The following is a 17861-nucleotide window of genomic DNA, read 5'->3' on the forward strand; positions in this document are numbered from 1 at the left end:
TCTTTAGATCTTGAGACATAAAGGAGCCTCTCCATTCCAATTCAGCAATGTGTTGTTCTAGTAATTGGAGCTGATTCACAAAAGCTGGGGATTGAGTCTCTTGTGACATTACTGAATTTAGAGGTCCATTTTGACGAATTGGTTCATTACGGCTGTCACCTTTGGCAAAGGGACAGGCTGGCGTAATTGCTGGTTTTGATTGTAACGAATTCCGGGGAATTCGCTGGTTGTTTAGTGCACGCAGTTCGTGTTCAAGTGCCTCTGCCTCCAGATAAAGCTGTGAAGTAGTGCGAGGGTTTGGTATTCTCTCATTCTCACATTGGAGGAACGATGAATTCTTGTTGATCTGGTCTGCTGGGATTGTGGTAAATTCCTCATCAGTCGGTTGATTAAGATCGGGATATTCAGGCGGAAAACTTTTTCTGATCTTTGGTTCTGTACGTGCTTTTGGCCACGAAGGAAGCAAAGAGAAAAGTGATGCAAACACCATTTTTGAAATTGCTTTGTTTTCTTGGGGGAGAAAACTTTAAGAAACTTCGATATTTTCACCGGATATCGCTGATACCCATATCTCTTTCTCTGATGATGACTGGAGTTGCAGGTAGAACTAAGAATATTGGTATGCCGTGAAGAAGCCAAGAGAAGCAAAAAACGTAGAGGATGTCCGGTCAGTCGACCAGTGCCTTCAGATTGCTACACAAAAAGAGCATAAGCATTGGGGTAAAGACCTATTTCATTCATAATTTACATAAATATGGTCTGAAAGATGTCAAATGAAACTACATATTGTTTGGCAAGTTACAACTCCTTTGACAAACTGTTACAGACATTCCAAGAATATACTTACTCCCATGAAAGGATATTGCTACCTTTTTCCACCTAAGCACTTTATACTGCAACCAATCATATGAAGCTCTGTGCTGCAGTTCATTAGGGGCAAAGGTGCATTTTCTCTAAAGAAATTTGGGTAAAAAGGTAGTATGATATAACATGTAAAATTTATCTGTGAAAATGTCAAAGGTACTTTTGCTTGTTTAATGTAACCATATTCATCATGGATTCATAGAATTACTGTTGTAAATGCTGCGCTGTTGTATTTTTCGTCGCGGTCTGACAACGTCGCCCCGACCTCCTGCGTGAGGGACGGGCAGTTCGGTCCAGGCGTAGCTGGAGTTCGGGCGTTTTTCGTGTTTGCTCTGAAATACAAACCTAGTTAAAGTCGAACACGGCCGATTGTCGATTTAATTTAACGAAAACGTTCGTTCCCTTCGATCGAGTCAGGCGATTTCGTAACATTTGGTGGCAGCGGCGAGATTTCGGTCCCCAGATAGTTCTGAAAACTGGCTACTGGTACCGGTAGAGAACTCGCGAGAGGACGCCATTTTAGTGAAAGAAGTGATCGAGTGCTCGCTTCTCGTGGCGGCGACGGCGTGGTGACCCCTTGCGAAAACTGATCATCCGACTTTATCAGAAACATCCAACTTGCAGAGGCGGATTTCAACATCCATTGACATTTTCCAGAGGAAAATCTTGTCGCTGAACGTGGCATTTGGGTGCTTGGGAGCGAGTTTCATCCCGATTTGCTGGATTTCGTGGCGGATTCTTCCCATCCTTGGCGCCAAACCAACATGGCGGATCGGTGAATAGACATTTCTCGTTGCACTTTTTCTTTGTGTGTGAAACAACAGCGGCTGGTGTTGCAGTGGCTGACGTTTATGCGTCGCTACCGCTGACATCCCTGCTGGTTGTGAAGAAGGGCATTTTTGTAAACTAACAACGGCTAGTGTTGCAGTGGCTGACGTTCATGCGTCGCTACCGCTGACATTCCCGTTAGTTGTGCGGAAGGGCAGTCAGGCTCAGGCGAAGCTCGTGTGACGAGCGTTGGAGATTTGTTCGGTTCAGGCAAAGCTCGTGTGACGAGCGTTGGAGATTTGTTTGGTTCAGGCGAAGCTCGTGTGACGAGCGTTGGAGATTTGTTCGGCTTAGGCGAAGCTCGTGTGACGAGCGTTGGAGATTTGTTCCCAATACAAACGTGGTTTAAAAGTCGAAAACGGTCCGATTGTGTTGATTTATTCTGGTAAAAAGACGTTCGTTCACGCTATCCGAGTTTGGCAAACGCAACATTTTAGTTGTGCGGAAGGCATTTTGTTGTTATATAACGGTGGCTGGTGTTGCAGTGGCTGACGTTCTGCGTCGCTACAGCTGACATCCCTACTGGTTGTACGGAAGGAAATTAGATCAATCGTCGAGATTTGTTAGATGCGTCAATGTCGTTGTGAGGTAGGATGGTGTGCGAGGTGTGTGTGTGTCAGAGAAGGGCAGCAGTGCGACGAAAACTGCTTGTGCTTCGCAGAACGTTGTACCAACAGGGGTGTGGAACATTTTCAAGACGCTAAAGAGGAGGTAGAAATTTTACCTGCCGCAATGGATCCGAACGCACTAAACGCTGCATTGGCCGCACTGGCAGCCAACCAACAACTACAACAACAACAGATGCAGCAACATCAGAATTTACTGACGGCCCTGACTAATCGGCTCCTAGCTGTTCCCGCTCCTGGCCCACCCGTCGTTCCGCCGGTGCCAACCGTAGTGGTTCGAGCAGTTTTAGATGTAGATGTAAAATACTCTGGATCTACGGGTGAAAGTATTCAAGATTGGCTGCAAATGGTAAATAGAAAGGCTCTCGCAGAAAACTGGGTTGACGGAGACAAAAGGAGAGCCGCCATTAGTTCACTGTTCGGCAAAGCGCTCACGTGGCAGGAAGAAATAGGAGTGAATTTGATTCAATGGAACGACTGGATTAACGGGATACGTGGAGCCTTCGAATTACAACTGACCGAGAGTCAATGGCAAGCCATGGTGGAAGGACGAAAGCAGCTGCCTGACGAGTCGGGATCCACCTATGTGCTGGACAAAGTTAAGTTATGTCGTCGTCGGGCTGTTCCTCTCACGGATGCGGAACTGATCCCTTTCCTTATTCGAGGACTTCTTCACCCCGGGATACAGTCGGTTATGATGGGAAACCCCCCCATTTCGGTCAACGCTTTTCTTATCGAGATTCGCCGTCTAGAGAGCATTAGTGATTCGCCGGTCGGCTCAAGTGCTTCAAAAGAGACCGAGAAAATCTACGAAAAGACGCCCGAAAAGACCCGATCTACTGACTCGTTATTCCAGGCCATGGAGGCATTGACGAGTCAAGTGGCTGTTCTGACGCGTACAGTAAACCGTCCATCTTCTCCAGGTACACTTAAACCAGCAACCCGGCAAGTGACATTCGAGCAGCGTAACCCGACTCCTCGAAATGAGGTGCAATGTTACAATTGTCGTGATTTCGGCCATATCTCGCGTAACTGCCCTCAACTCGATGACAATAATTTCATTTATTATTAATACCCGTTGTGCAGACTTTTTAGGTTAATTTCAACTGTCGTGCCGTTTACTTCTGGTCGTCCGTCTTAATCTAATGGTCGATAACATGCTTCATTTCAAAATTTTGTTTATTCATTTTGTTGTCGTCTTATCTGTCCGTCTGACTTTTTCGAATTGTATGTGTCGGGCCGTCCTTAATTAAGATCCTAGATCTTTCTGTCAGGAAGGGCCGAATGTTGTAAATGTGGCGCTGTTGTACTTTTCGTCGCGGTCTGACAACGTCGCCCCGACCTCCTGCGTGAGGGACGGGCAGTTCGGTCCAGGCGTAGCTGGAGTTCGGGCGTTTTTCGTGTTTGCTCTGAAATACAAACCTAGTTAAAGTCGAACACGGCGGATTGTCGATTTAATTTAACGAAAACGTTCGTTCCCTTCGATCGAGTCAGGCGATTTCGTAACATTACCATGACCCTTTTGAAGAAATCTTGAATACACTAACAGTAGGATGCTGGTACTGAACCCGTGAACCGACTACTTCTTCAATCACATTGAACTTACATTTCAGATCTTTTAGAACAGGAAAACAGTCAAGTTTCCCAATATGTTGAAATACAGGCAGAACAAAGCCCAAAGGCATCCTAGATCAGATAATTTAAAAAAGGATAACCTTACCGCGACTATCTTCACGATCATTTAATGTTGATGGGGATTCAGGATATTGATTCAATGGATTGATGGAGTTATTTGTTTCAGAATCAAAGCCCATACACAAACCGACATAACATGTGCCTAACTGCCAATGTGGCTTGCTCTATTACGATTTGTTCCGCACAACGTATTTTAATTTTACCGTGAGCACCAATTTTGAATGTTTTTGCCAGAGTTATAGAATAGTTATATATATAAATTATAAGAGAAAAATAATTTTTGATTTTTGAATTGTATGGAAAAAACTTCAAACTTATCAATTTCATTGACAGAAATACCGCAGCTTAACAATTACCTCCCGAAAATCACAAAAGAAACCGTCAATGACGGTTGCTAGCAATGACACAATTACCGAAAAATACATAATCAAATTTAGTTTATTGAAATGTTAATCGCAGATTCCTCAGAATTCTCGCAGTTACCTCTTGTTTTTTCCCTCGTGACTTACCCGTGTTTTCATCGAAGTTCCTCCAGTTTTCACCAAAAGTTCTTTTCAGAACTATTTCACCAACAGTTCTCTTCAGAGCTATTTCACCCAAAGTTCTTTTCAGAGCTATTTCACCAAAAGTTCTTTTCAGAACTTATTCACCAACAGTTCTTTTCAGAACTATTCCATCCCACATCCGTTTTCCAATCTCCGGTCTTCAGTTTTGGCTTCATTCTCCTCATTTTCATCTCCTTTGCATCCGATCTTCATCGAAATGCCACGTTTCTCAGCATTTCCACCCCCACCACCACTGCCGGGGACCAAGAAGGCTTTTCCAGAAGTGCGTGGCCGTGCATTACCACCGGGCGTTCGCAAGTTCATCGCCAAGCCAGCCATTCCTGCAGTTCATACGAAACCTTCCGCGACAGAGGCGCGTACACCATCTCCTCTTGCATTCAAGACGCCACTATACGCTTCTGCACCCCTCAAGAAACCAGATGAGGCCAGTTTCTTTCGTTCTAAGATCCCGGTGCGTATCCTTGCAAGCACCACATTTCGCCTAGACCGTCAGGATCATGACATCCCTAAAGGCGAGGACGACCAAGATATATCCGCCAACCGGGCCCGATCTGCCCCACGAGCAAAATTCGTTTCCAGAATTCCCGTGCGAAAGGTCACCATCGGACGAGCTCGTTCCGTCACTCTACCAACACAGAGCTATACCGTCTCTGCACCAGTTAACGCCGATTCGTTGATTGTCCCCGAAATTCATGACGTTCCTCAAGACGGATGGCGAGAGGAGATGCCACTGGCAGATTCTCTCGTCGTTGTCCATCAGGAACCATGCTCAGGAGATGATCAACCTGGTGAAACAGCGATTCAATCTGGCGGAATTGAATTGGAGGCTGCAACTGATTCGCAATTGAACTCTGTCACTGTACCTCCGCCAACTGGAAGTCAGAAGAGGAACATTGCCTTGAGAGAACGCCGAAAGGCGAAGAAGCGAGTAGCTTATTTGATGGCGAACAAAGTCCCCTCTTCGGCTCCCACTGTTGATGCGACCCTGGAAGACGAACAGAACCCAGCTGCATCTCCTGTAGCATTGGAGACATCAGATTCTGATAAGACATCTGTCGCCTCTGCATCCGTGGACGCCGAACTGATCCATCCCAACTTTGAAAATCATCAAGAGAAGAAAAAGTCTTTGAAACCCTTAGAAGAAGGACATCCACCTTTCCTTCCCTACGTGTTTGTTATGGACTGCCTTAGACCTTTCGTCCCCCAGCCAACTCACGAAGTGAAAGCAGAACCACAAGACGAGTACTTACACGTGTCGAACGTTCCTTTCTCGGGGCCCAGCGAAGAAGTTGTCGCCTACTTTCAAAAACTTGCCGGACCAGTTAAATTCTTCAGCATGCATTTGAATGAGGACGGAGTTTACTCCGGTAAGGCAAGCATCATTTTCTGCCGCCCTGACGACGCTCGCAAAGCACTCCTGCTCTACGATGAAACACCACTTTATGGTCGCAAGCTGAAGCTGAAGTTGTTCGTTGACGGTGAGCGAGTATACCCAAATCACGTCCCACTACCTGAGCTTCCAGGTATTTTCAAAGTTGACTGGGTTAACCCCCCTGCTCGCAACATGGTTGTTTTACCTTCTGTGAACAGCATGACGGAATTCATGGCAGAATATCCCACAAACTTCGTTTGAAAATGTCTAGCTCAACTGGCTGTACACATTTCACCTTTTCTCTCTTTCTCTTTGACGTGAACATCTGGTGAAAAGCACTCGTGAATTTCACAACGGCAGGTATGGGAATTGTATTCGGAACTTCTGTCCACCACTGACTTGTGAATACGCGGGTTACGGTGGCAGAGTTCTGTCAACAATTCCTTCTGCCTTGCATTTGTGTCTCTTGCTTATGCGTAAGCAAAACCAAAACTTAGTCAAAGCCTCTCTATGTGCTAGTTAGTAAACCAACACTGGTTCGGCGGCCTATAAACGGTGCCTGGTCGAGTGGCTCCATCGGGTTTTGATTGGAACTTTCCCATAAACGGGGGTTCTGGTCGGACTCATGGACCTCAACTTCTAAGCTTGGTGGCCAACTAATGGTGCCTGGCAAGGGATTCTCACTGGAGAAACGATGACTGCTGCCTGTAAAAATCGGTAGTCACTCGTTTTCCACGAGATAATGAGGTGGTTATTATCAACTTAGCCCGTAGATACCTTTCTTTTTTCTCCTCTTCTGTATAGCCACGAGTTTCTTGCTTATTTTCTTGTAAATATGCTTCAAAATTCCATTAAAATTTTAACCTATATTCCGCCACATTTTAATTCCCTCGTTGTAAATATGCTTCAAAATTCTCGTCCAAATTTTTATCCATATTTTGTCACACTTTCGTTCCATCGTATCCTTATTGCACAAAATTCCCATCCAGTAAAAGCCTATTTTGAATGTAAATAAACCATTTTTTTCCCCAATCAATTTTTGGTACATGACTTTTTTTTCTAAATCTAAGTAGGGTAACATCTACAGAATGCAATCAGCAATATTTTGTAGTAAATAGCAAACTAAGAAACAAAACAAAAGTATTTTTATTCACCTCATGTGTGGTTATTTTCGTCTCGAATCTTCATTATCATGTGATGGAATGACGTCCATTCCATCCTTAGGAATTGTGTAGGTGCATATACCTAATCTTATCTTTCCAGGAAAAAGGAAACCCAGGGTCAAATACGATCTCTCTTTGATCGTTTCGAAATGGACAGCTATGAAAAGAATGACGAAATGAACAACGACTTGGTTGCCACTATACTAAAATACACAAATAGGTAAAGCTGCTGTGCAATGGAACATAAATGTGATGTATTGTTGATAACTTCATCCCAAATACGTTTGCAGCATCGTGTCGTGTCAGTTTTTAAGCTGGTCACGATCACCACTTGACAGATTTGTTTTTTTGCGTAGATCAGAGCTATAGATCCATGGTTGCTCCACTATGCAATTTTGTATTTTGCATTTTCCCTCTCAGAAAAGGGTTACCCTCCTGCGAGGAACACTAGGAAATAACGAGGATTTCAGGGCGGAGATTTTTCGCCTGTTGCGAGCGCCATCTGGCTACAAATGAGTCTTTGCGTCGAATGAACACTAACACACCTGCAAGAGGCGCTCTTGTCGGGTGGAAAATATCTTCCCAGCAAAAGGCTACCCCATTTCTGAGAGGGAAAACACAAGATAGCCATAGTGGCCTATGTCTCTGCATAGATAATCGCAAAAACCCTAGAAAATCCCTAGATTCCCAATAAAGACGATATCCCTAGAAAGTCCCTAGCACCCTAGATGGCAATTTCCAACTTTCAATTACCCTAGAAGTGGAAGTACTGTCTGCAGCCAGTTTTAGAGTATTCTCGAATCTTTTTTTTTTTTTTTTTTTTATGTTGTATGGGTGCTGCAGCTGCTGGACGCAATGCTGCCTTAAGCTTCGTTGAAGCTCATATACACCACCAGATGTCCTTTACGGTTTCTATCTTTCCTGGTGAGTAGGGGTTCTTTGATTCTTGATGCTACATTTGTTCTCCTTTGTTTCTTGTTTAGTGTTTAGTGATATTCTCGAATCTTTCGATAAGTCTTGTATTGTCACAAATGCGTCTGCTTGTCTATTAGAAACGATAAAATCGATACAAAAACCTTTAATATATTAGATCGATAACAATTTTAATTTCTCTTATTAATATCGCTAGTTACGCTGTTTGTGTTTTTTCCAGCAAAAAAATTTATGGTGCTGTCTGGGCCCTGGGGTGCTGAAAATTTAGGGGGTAATTTGGCGTTTCGTTTAACTATTTAGCGTTCCGTAGATAACGACTTCAAAAGCAGACGATATTACCGCTTGCAGTTGTAAACTTTCTCCAACAATTCTTTATGTTTAGTCTTGAAAAAGGTATAATATAGTTGGGAATAGTTCTTAAGTTAAAAATCGCGTTATAGCGTCTCCTCATTGAAAACTGTCTTCAGTTGTCAGATAGTGAAAAATCACTAGTAAAAAACAAAATAGAAGAAATGTTTAAATTTGCAAAACCGACTGGTAGGTTTTACTTCCTATTGCTGCCTTCTCTCGTTCTCTAAACGCTGTCCAGATTTGCCAGATTGGAAAGAAGAAAGACCAGATTTCAACAGTGATGAAGTCACTAGTTTTATTTTCAACCCTCATCGTTCACAATCCATTGAAAATCAGCGTAAACGTCTTCCTATCTTTGAAAATCGTGACCAATTTTTATACCTGCTTGAAACTCATCAGTTTCTCATTCTCATTGGAGAAACAGGAAGTGGAAAAAGTACACAGGTTCCTCAAGTAAGTATAAATTATTGATTTAAATTATTTTTTAATCTTTTCTGATAGTATTAAGCATTGATGCATTCAAGTATCTTTTAGAGTCAGGATGGGGATGTGATGGTAAAACTGTAGTTGTCACACAGCCACGGAGAGTGGCAGTTTTGAGCCTTGCTTCAAGAGTAGCAGATGAAATGGGTACATCTCTAGGGCAAACAGTTGGCTATTCTATCAGATTTGATGAACAGATTTCAATCAAAACAAGGTTAAAATTTGTTACTGATGGTGTACTCCTGCGTGAAATGTTGACTGATCCTTTGCTCAAAAAGTAAGTTTTATAGTTGAGTATTTGAATCTGCAAATGATATTAAATTTTATTGTAATATATTCTGGCACAGGTATTGTGTAATTATGGTTGATGAAGTTCATGAGAGATCTCTGAATACTGATATACTCCTTAGCCTACTAAAAAAAATTGCTAAAGTATTTTTATAATTTTTGATTCAGTATTAACGCGCATTTTAATAGTGTTTCTGCTAATTTGACGTAGAAAAGACCGGAACTTCGACTTATTATTTCGTCGGCCACTTTAGATGCCGAAGAATTAAAAAATTATTTTACATGGAAAAACAAATCAACAATTGATGAAAATGGATCTACAGAAGTTCAACAATATAAAAAGGGAACGGCAGCAATTATGAATGTTATTGGCAGATGTTATCCTGTTGACATTTTCTATGTGCAAGGTAAGAAAATAGCAAACAAAAAAAAAATCTTACCTTAAATGTTTTGTACAGGTACTTTTTCTAATTATAGACCCAGTTCCAGATTATGTGAAAGCAAGTGTAGACACTGTTATTAAAATATCAATTCATGAACCGCCTGGAGATGTATTAGTCTTTCTAACTGGCCATGAAGAAGTGGAAACGACAGTGAGACTCCTAAAAGAATATGCAAATACAATTGCTGAGTCCAGTAAAAAAGGTTTTTTTTTTTTTTTGTATAGAAATTTGCCTAACTAAACGTTAATTTCTTTTCTTTTGTAAAAACTTTTAGATAAATTACATGTCTTAGCAATGCACGGGGGATTATCAAATGAAGATCAGTTACAAGTTTTTCAACGGTCTCCAAATGGACGCAGAAAAATTATAGTTGCGACCAACATAGCCGAAGCTTCTATTACTATTCCTGGAATAGTTTATGGTTAATTTTCTAATCACTTTTTTCTCCATGTCTTACCAAATTTTGCCTTCCGTTTCACAGTTATTGATTGCGGCTTTGTAAAATTGAAATGGTTCAACGCGGATACCCAGACTGATGCACTGGTTGTTGTTCCAATATCACAAGCTTCAGCTCAACAGCGAGCTGGTAGGGCTGGGCGGATGAGACCTGGAAAAGCGTACCGGTACGTAGGAAATTATATTAGCGATATTTTTTTTTACGGATCCTTTCTGAAGATATAAAAAATTTTAGCTTATTCACGGAAGATTATTTTTACACACTGAATCGATTCACGCCTCCAGAAGTGCAAAGGAGCAACTTATCATCAGCAGTTTTGCAGTTGAAAGCTTTAGGTGTAGACGACATAATTCATTTTGATTTTCCTAGTCCTCCGCCAGCTCAACATCTTGCCGTGGCACTTGAACTACTATTTGCTCTGAAAGGTTTAACTTTTTTCTTTTCCGTTTCTGTCTTTTAGGACAATGAATATTAACATGTTATTAAATTAATGCAAATTTTTCAATTGACATATTTTACAGCTATCGATTCGTCGGGTTGTCTAACTGATCCTACGGGTTTGAGGATAGCGGAATTCCCAGTGGAGCCCATCATGGCAAAAATGCTAATTTCTTCAAACGAATTTAAGGTAGAGATTATCGGGGAATGATTATTATTAAGCTAAATGTTAGTTTAATAAAGTAAAATCTAAAAGGTATTGCTACCACCGCTTAGATAAAGGTACATGGTAAGAATCAAAGCCAGAGTTTTACGTTGACTTTGATAGCTAACGAACAGGCGAATTTACTACGAATCATTGCTTTGCTTATAATTTCTTCTTTATTTAAACTTCAGTAATCATGACTTACTTTCTGCGATTATTGTAGTGCTCTGCGGAAATAGCATCCATTGTTGCTGCGATGCAGGTGCAAGCGTTGTTCTACTATCCCACACGCGGCCAAGACAGTATTAAAGGTATGCTTATTAAAGTGGCATGACGTATTTATTCCTAATTTTGCTAAGACTAAACATTTCTTCACAGCTCGCATAGCAAGACGGAAATTTGAAGCCTGTGAAGGAGATTTAATTACTTACCTTAACGTGGTAACTGCTTTCACAAAGCACGGAGATTGCCCAAGATGGTGTCAGTCAAACTACCTCAATAAAAAAGCGCTCAAGCGTGTCCTTGTTTTACGCAGCCAATTAATTAAATTGCTGCAGCGGTTAGGTATACCGTATTCCTCAGCCGAAGGTCAGTGTTTTACTAACTGAAGAATTTAAGGAAATCAATGCAATTAAATAATCTTTTCATATCATTTTAGGAGAAATTGAGCCCATTTTGCGTTGCATAGCTTCCAGTTTTTTCACAAACACTGCATACCTTCATCCGTGTGGGGAGTACAAAACTGTGTTGGCAGATGTTGTTCTTAACGTTCACCCACATTCCATATTGTATGCAGAGGAAAAAGTGCCATGGTTAGTTACTCATTTTACACAGCTGTGGTGTTATTAGATGTTGTAGAATTGCCGTAATTGGCACCTTTAAGCTTGGAAGTCTTGGGGCGAAATTATTAACTAGAATCAAAGAAAACACGTATTTAATAGGCCAAGAGCCTTGTTACTTTCTTTTGTAAATACAATGTTACATTTTCTCTTCCCCAGGGTTGTTTTTGGCGAAGTTTTACAGACAACCCAACTTTTCATGCGGGACATCACCATCGTCGATCCGCTTTGGTTGGAGGAATTAGCACCGCATTATTTTCAAAAAGTTACCGAAAGATAACTATGTTACGACGCAGCACAATACATTGCAATTCGTGTACACCTTAAGCAAAATACTAACTCGATAAAAAGCAATCATCAAATTAAAGAATAGAATATCTTATCTATTTGGGTTTATCGTTAGGAAACTGGTGAGTTTACTTAAACGGTAAGCAAAGGTTCCTTTTATGGTATGACTGACATAGCTTCCCCAAATCCTCTTCAAAACATTGTCATCTTCTATTTCCGAACTAGTGTTTAGTTGTCCTATTGGCTACATACGGTTCTAATACCATAAATCATGTGATTTAAAATTCCACAATATAAGAATGGCAGACAAAGTGAGCAACCAAGTGGGTTTGGAAATCGTAAGTTCTATTCGTCAAACTGGCCTACCCTCCATTACAGTGATGACCAAAACCTATTTTCGTGGTATCGATGTCGAAAAAGCAATTTATTACAGAGAAGATGTAGACTACATCATGGATTATATGGAAACATAAAGCCTTGAAGTTTATGGCGATCACAAGAGCGACATATATGTTGAGTAAAGACAAAAGACTATATCAAGCTAAAGCTAAACATACCGGTAAAAGTCCTTGATGAACCACACCGGACCTTAATGGATAACGGAAATCTGTCACCTTTGATGATGTTTCACACGCGACGAAATGGATAGAAAATGTCTACAGGGTATGATCACATAAAGATGGGAAACCAACAACTCTACGTTGAAAAACTCGCCACCCAACGGGTGGATTGCAGTGCCTAGCGTTACGTTCTGTATTTTGTCTGCTACCTGAAATAAGCCAAAATTTTTAACGTACATTTACACGTTAAGGTGAGAAATACCGGCATTTTGTTAAAAGTTAGACTTGTGACTGTTGAACGTCGAAGGACATTTTTTATCCCAAACTATTGTTGGCATCGGCATTGGCCCATTGCGTTAGTTCAATTTGGAATCCCCGTGGCGCTACGAAGTAACGCATTGCCTGTTAGATACAGCTAGAATAATTTAGATTTATATGGTTATATGACACTGACCTTGCTTACAAAGTGAACTTGTTCTTCTGCATTGCCCCAGTTTCACTTGGACCATTCCTCCTTCATGCTTGGACCTTCCCTTGCATTTGGCCCAGCGGTTGTCAGATGACCAGAAGGTGTTGGGAAAAAATCTGCTTCACAAAATAGATGGTTATAGACCGGTTGACAAACCATGAATAGTAAAAAACTACACTGGGTATTAACATACCTTGTAGATACATGGGAAACACAGAAGTAAAAAAGTTGAACTGCTTAAGAACTTTTTTAAATGTTGAATAGAAAAATTTGACAGCCTGTCAGAACTAGGACACAAAAAGGTATAAACTACTATATCTGTTTCATAGTAGTATATACACGTTCGGCTCACACACTCACACACTCACACACTCACACACTCACACACTCACACACACTCACACACTCACACACTCACACACCCTCACACCCTCACATCCCACACTTGTATGAATGGCGGAATAAAAAATTTAACTTCTTTACGCTAAGGAACAGAGCAGCAAACTGACAATGACCTTGTTCGAGACTAATATAATGAGATAAAGAGGGGACAGAAAAAATGCTTATTCATACAAGGACTATCTTTCTTTCCGAATTTTCCGTTCCACAATCTAGAATTCTCCCGCTGCAGGTAATGCACAAGGGCACAGGTAAGAATTGAGGACAGGTGATCATTTTTTTTTTAAGGTTGGGATGTAAAAAGTAATGCCATATATGAATATCATCATAAAAATGGTTACATAAACTAAACACTAGACGCTAATTACATTAAGTAAATTTGCCTTGGCATATTTAAGAGGAACGTTTCGAACAAACAACAGTCGGTAGGGTCGGTAGACCTGGTTTTTAATTGTCTTACTGAAATACTGAGCCTAAACTAAAAGGTTCGAAGTAAGTGATGATGAGAAGATTAGGCTTTATTATTATTGCTTTGCACCATTATAGACTTCCACAGGTTTTTGATGCATTATTAACAGAAAACAAATGAAACGTATTCTGAATACACCTTCATAATTACGCATCTTAAAATCGCGTCGTTTTTAATCTAACGATAGCCCAAAGCCCAAATCGGTCAATTATTAGTAGTTCATGTAAAAAGAATTCGTCGAACGAATATAGCAATCAGATTGGGTCATCCCAAAAGCTTTATGTTTTACTCAGAAAAGTTGATATTAATATTGAAAAAAAAATTTAATCATCATTCTTCATTCAGTGTGGTATTGTATTCCTTACAAGATTGAATTTGTTTACATGTAAGAAAAATATGCAAATAAAGGAAAGAAAAGTGCTAAATTATATTTCCAAACAGGATTTCTGTACAATCGCTAATAAAAGGAGAATTTTTATTGTTAATTTTGTGTATACTAATAGTGACGATTATAGATTTGATTTTCATCATCGCAGAGTTCGGGTACTCAAGTTGTAACACAGTTACATAGCAACAATATGACTGCGATCGTACTCCTCGTGATTTAGTGTCTGACAGACACGATAGCTCAAAGATATGGACGAAATTAAAGAAAGAGAAGAAAGGACGTTTTAAACAAGCAGCCTAAATGGTTTGATCGAGTAACTGTGAAATTTAACTTGACTAGATATACAACCACTTCCGAGTTCTACTAGCATATTTGATGAGACAAGAGAAGGGTAGTGGTCATGTATCTGCGAATACGGGGACGATAAATAAACATAGAATTGGCACTCGCATGGTTTAGAGCAATAGTGAAGTGTTTTTGAAAATGATAAGCGTCCATGCCTAAGTCCAGACCAAACGCACAGCCAAAAGATACACAGCAATATGGATTTTTCTCTCTTCAAAGCTATATGTACATAGGCAGCAAGTTATACAGCGACGAATGTGAATTTGGTCTCAGCTGAGTTTGCGCAACTTGGCATTGCGGCCGCGTAGAGAGACAGTAGTTTTGCCGGTCCCTGCTTCCGTCTGTCTGAGTTGACGTTGCCTTTTATTGTTCTTACTGCCGATGGAAGACTGGTCACAGGGCAATGTCTGATCATCAGTCTGATGTTCACTTGATTCGGCCCGTTTCAATCCCCGGCCGCTCAACGTGATCCGACCTTCGTACATGAACTCCAAGTAGCGTTTGCCTTTGCACGATCTAGGAGCGGGTTTCTTACTGTTATTCGTTGATGAGACCGTTTCTTTCAACGAGGATTCCAGTTTCGTTGCTGTACTGCTATCGCAGTAATCTCCTCGTTGATCGTAGCTCTCCTGAAGGCTAGAAGGATCACGTTTTTTCAAAGGCAAGTCTCGCCTATTCACATCTTTGACGGCGACCGTGACCGAGTCTTTCAAATCGATTGAGCTGCTGACTTCGCTCGACGAATTCTGGGCAGTGCTAGTCTCTAAACTCGGGGAAGGCTCTAACAACGATAATTTCTTTTGAACCAAGGAGGAGAATTTTCCGAACACGGGCCGGGCACACAGCTTCTCTACTAAATGATCAATTAGCTCCTGTTGGTTGGTTCGGATAGTCTCTTCGCCGCTCAAGTCTAATGGTTCCTCATTTTCATCTTCTTCTCGGCCGCCAAGACTTTGCTCCGGCTGTAGAAGCGACCGGTTAGCCCATCCATTCCAGAATGGAGTTGCTGCTTTTGGGCTGGCTTCACTTTGAACTGCACTGTTCATACTGATAGAGTAAACGGTCGGCTCGACAGGCTTTTCAGCAGCCATTACACGAGGATCAACACAATCCCATCCGCCCGTCACAGGTGACCACGATCTGAAGTTTTTAATGATTCAAATATTAAATAGTGTTATATATTTAATGCTTCAGAAAAACCTTTAGATGAAACAAAGAAATTACCCCGAAGGATGGCTTGTGTTGCTTGTCTGATAGTAAACACACATTTCGGCCAGTTGCATCAGAGCTGAATTATCCTCAGCATTGGCCTTACTCTTATCTTGCTGCTCTTTTTCCCGTTTCTGTTGTTCTTCTAGTTGGTGAGCAGCAGCAGCCTCCAGAAAACGTTTTTTAGGTGGTTTGGGTGCACTACTAATATTCACAGTAGGGATCACTGCTCGAGCACGTAGTACGCTAATTTGAGAGTCTTGATTCAACTTGTCGGGCATAATAATCAAAGGACTGCCCATTTCTTTGTATGTCTCAATGTTTGTACGATTTGTCCAGCAATGTGGGTCTCCAGCCCTCGGTCGATTCGTCAAATTCCACATTTGTCAACTTCCATCTGCAATAGAAAAATAAAAAAATTGACATCTTGACTCTAATGAAATTGAAAAACGCATAAAATATGTTCTTTGAAACTGAAATTGTGTTATGATTATTAAAAAATCAAGTGGTTTTTCATTTCAATAGAAAATTAAGGATCACTGTACTTTACGTGAGTCATAATCGATTGGAACGCATTTCAAAGTTGAGAGGAAGTAGAAAGTGAGAGTAAATTTTGCTATGGAAACGACGAGCCTCTAAGCCTGCGACTTGAAGAAGCGAAAGGGAGACTACAAGGAACTTAGTTGTGCAGTCTGCAGCTTAGTATTAACAGTTGAGCAGAATACATCAAAGTAAATTGTTATTGGGGCACTACACAGGAGGTGACTCGTTTGATGAGCTGACTTGATTGACCTTCTTTGGAAATGGGCCGGGTTATGAATGAAAGCAGCAGCCAACAACAGAGAAGGAGAGTTGGGGCGTGTTAAAGTGGGATGACGAAGGCTGCACAAGTGAAAACGATAGTAATATTCAGTACAAAAGGCAAAAGAGAGAATAGGAGAAATAAGACGAAGAGAGAGAGAGAGAGAAACGAAAGAGAGAGAGTTGCGACAAAAAGCATTCACGGTAGGCACGACAGGAGAAAACGAAGCTCGGCGTTTGGCAGTGCGCGCGCTGAGAAATGGGAAAGTTTATCTAGGTTAACAAAGTAGGTCACAGCCTCAACGTTACCCAATTCTGGCGACCCAGTGGTTTTCCAGTGTCTAGGCCGCGCGGCTCGACGAAATAAAATCCTTGATCTCTCAATGCCAACCGAACGATCGGCAACGTCCACGTAATGCGGGAGACACACAAGCACTCGGATATATGCACAAGCGCTCACGCACCTGAGGCAATGATCTTCTAACGGATTTTTTTCTCAATAGAGAATTGCAATAAAAAAGAAAAGAATTTGACCTCCAGACTTGCGCTTCACTCACTGGTCAAGCAGGATCGAGTGGCTATGGGTCTGAAATGCTGGCCTGGACGAATTGCAAAGACGGCGATGCCGCTGGTGCTTTATAAATCAATACACAACGGGAACGACAAAATTGATGAAAATGTCGCACGTGAAATTCAGATCATCCGACACTGGATTTAAAAGGCGTTGGCAACAGATTCAATTGCAGAAAGGAGCTGATTCGCACGTCATCCGAGGGACACATTTGAAGCCTAAAGGGTTTTTAAAGGAAGGAGAGATTTTTCACGCTCTAGTCGCACGGACACGAGAGAGAAGACTGGTGCAACAACGGTTACTATCTGTATAACGGGGCTCTCTGCGCAAGTAGGTCAACGGTATACTCGCGAGCGGCTAGTCAGCTGCCAGCTGGGGGCAGAAAAAATTGCGTGCGGTGTGCAACTGTGCACTAGCACAGATCAGCCACTGCACTAGTCAGGGACACACCTCAAACCTGTCGAGTACACTCGATCCGATCTATTTTCTACCAGCCGGCTAATGCGCAATAATGTGGTGGCAATAACGTTGGCCTTTACCAAATCCTTTGGTGTTGCGTTGTACAACAACACTTCTCTCTGTCTCTTTCTCTCTCTCCACACTCCAGCGCTACTTGGAAGGCGCGTCTGAAAGCTTTTCTTTTTTTTTTATTCAGCTGGGTTGTTGACGACCACAAAAAGAGAATTGCAGAGTAGTAGAACGAAAAAAATTCATTTCGCTAAAAGTAACTGAGTAGTTTCTGGTTGTTTGGCGTGGACAGGTCGTTTGTAAGGCGAGGACGAGGGTAGGTCAAAACTAAACATATGCTGTA

The 17861-nt window shown here is 41.5% G+C and overlaps 3 protein-coding genes and 1 long non-coding RNA gene across 11 annotated transcripts; 2 read left to right on the forward strand and 2 right to left on the reverse strand.

Moving 5' to 3' along the window:
* Positions 1-2367: 2367 nt before the first annotated feature.
* On the forward strand, positions 2368-3691 carry LOC123473785. The gene is made up of 2 exons (XM_045175124.1): positions 2368-3241; positions 3405-3691. Exons 1-2 carry the CDS (start codon positions 2425-2427, stop codon positions 3416-3418), a joined length of 831 nt encoding a protein of 276 aa, XP_045031059.1. The 5' UTR covers positions 2368-2424; the 3' UTR covers positions 3419-3691.
* Positions 3692-6537: 2846 nt separating this feature from the next.
* LOC123473894 lies at positions 6538-7906 on the reverse strand. The gene is made up of 2 exons (XR_006648271.1): positions 7106-7906; positions 6538-6947 (listed from the first exon to the last, which is right to left on the reverse strand). It is a non-coding gene; the product is annotated as an uncharacterized LOC123473894 (long non-coding RNA).
* A 235-nt stretch (positions 7907-8141) lies between these two features.
* On the forward strand, positions 8142-11878 carry LOC116924598 (probable ATP-dependent RNA helicase DHX35). Of its 3 annotated transcripts, none has more exons than XM_032931115.2 (14): positions 8142-8584; positions 8637-8851; positions 8923-9158; positions 9229-9313; positions 9381-9576; positions 9647-9805; positions 9887-10033; positions 10094-10235; positions 10304-10494; positions 10591-10697; positions 10936-11023; positions 11091-11300; positions 11371-11524; positions 11711-11878. In XM_032931115.2, exons 1-14 carry the CDS (start codon positions 8560-8562, stop codon positions 11829-11831), a joined length of 2076 nt encoding a protein of 691 aa, XP_032787006.1. In that variant the 5' UTR covers positions 8142-8559; the 3' UTR covers positions 11832-11878. The 3 variants fall into 3 exon arrangements, with proteins under 3 accessions (XP_032787006.1, XP_032787005.1, XP_032787007.1); XM_032931114.2 differs by having other exon boundaries at positions 8144-8584; positions 9647-9814; XM_032931116.2 differs by lacking the exon at positions 8142-8584 and having other exon boundaries at positions 8711-8851; positions 8933-9158; positions 9647-9814.
* Positions 11879-12244: 366 nt separating this feature from the next.
* LOC116924601 lies at positions 12245-17398 on the reverse strand. Of its 6 annotated transcripts, none has more exons than XM_045175487.1 (6): positions 16789-17398; positions 15694-16075; positions 13062-15609; positions 12863-12984; positions 12685-12801; positions 12245-12608 (listed from the first exon to the last, which is right to left on the reverse strand). In XM_045175487.1, the coding sequence occupies exons 2-3, from the start codon at positions 16059-16061 to the stop codon at positions 14739-14741; spliced, it is 1239 nt and encodes a 412-aa protein (XP_045031422.1). In that variant the 5' UTR covers positions 16062-16075; positions 16789-17398; the 3' UTR covers positions 12245-12608; positions 12685-12801; positions 12863-12984; positions 13062-14738. The 6 variants fall into 6 exon arrangements, with proteins under 6 accessions (XP_045031422.1, XP_045031423.1, XP_045031421.1 ...); XM_045175488.1 differs by having other exon boundaries at positions 12685-12782; positions 12854-12984; XM_045175486.1 differs by having other exon boundaries at positions 12854-12984.
* Positions 17399-17861: the final 463 nt, after the last annotated feature.

This window comes from Daphnia magna, linkage group LG6 (assembly GCF_020631705.1).
Source record: "Daphnia magna isolate NIES linkage group LG6, ASM2063170v1.1, whole genome shotgun sequence".
Classification (NCBI taxonomy): domain Eukaryota; kingdom Metazoa; phylum Arthropoda; class Branchiopoda; order Diplostraca; family Daphniidae; genus Daphnia; species Daphnia magna.

Coding starts and splice junctions, on each gene's coding strand:
- LOC116924598 (XM_032931114.2), top strand. CDS start 8,560: ATGTTTAAATTTGCAAAACCGACTG. Junction 9,815..9,886: donor TGCTGAGTCCAGTAAAAAAG/GTTTTTTTTTTT, acceptor AAAAACTTTTAG/ATAAATTACATGTCTTAGCA. Junction 10,495..10,590: donor ACTACTATTTGCTCTGAAAG/GTTTAACTTTTT, acceptor CATATTTTACAG/CTATCGATTCGTCGGGTTGT.
- LOC116924601 (XM_045175487.1), bottom strand. CDS start 16,061: ATGTGGAATTTGACGAATCGACCGAGGGCTGGAGACCCACATTGCTGG. Junction 15,610..15,693: donor AACACAAGCCATCCTTCGGG/GTAATTTCTTTG, acceptor TAAAAACTTCAG/ATCGTGGTCACCTGTGACGG.
- LOC123473785 (XM_045175124.1), top strand. CDS start 2,425: ATGGATCCGAACGCACTAAACGCTGCATTGGCCGCACTGGCAGCCAAC.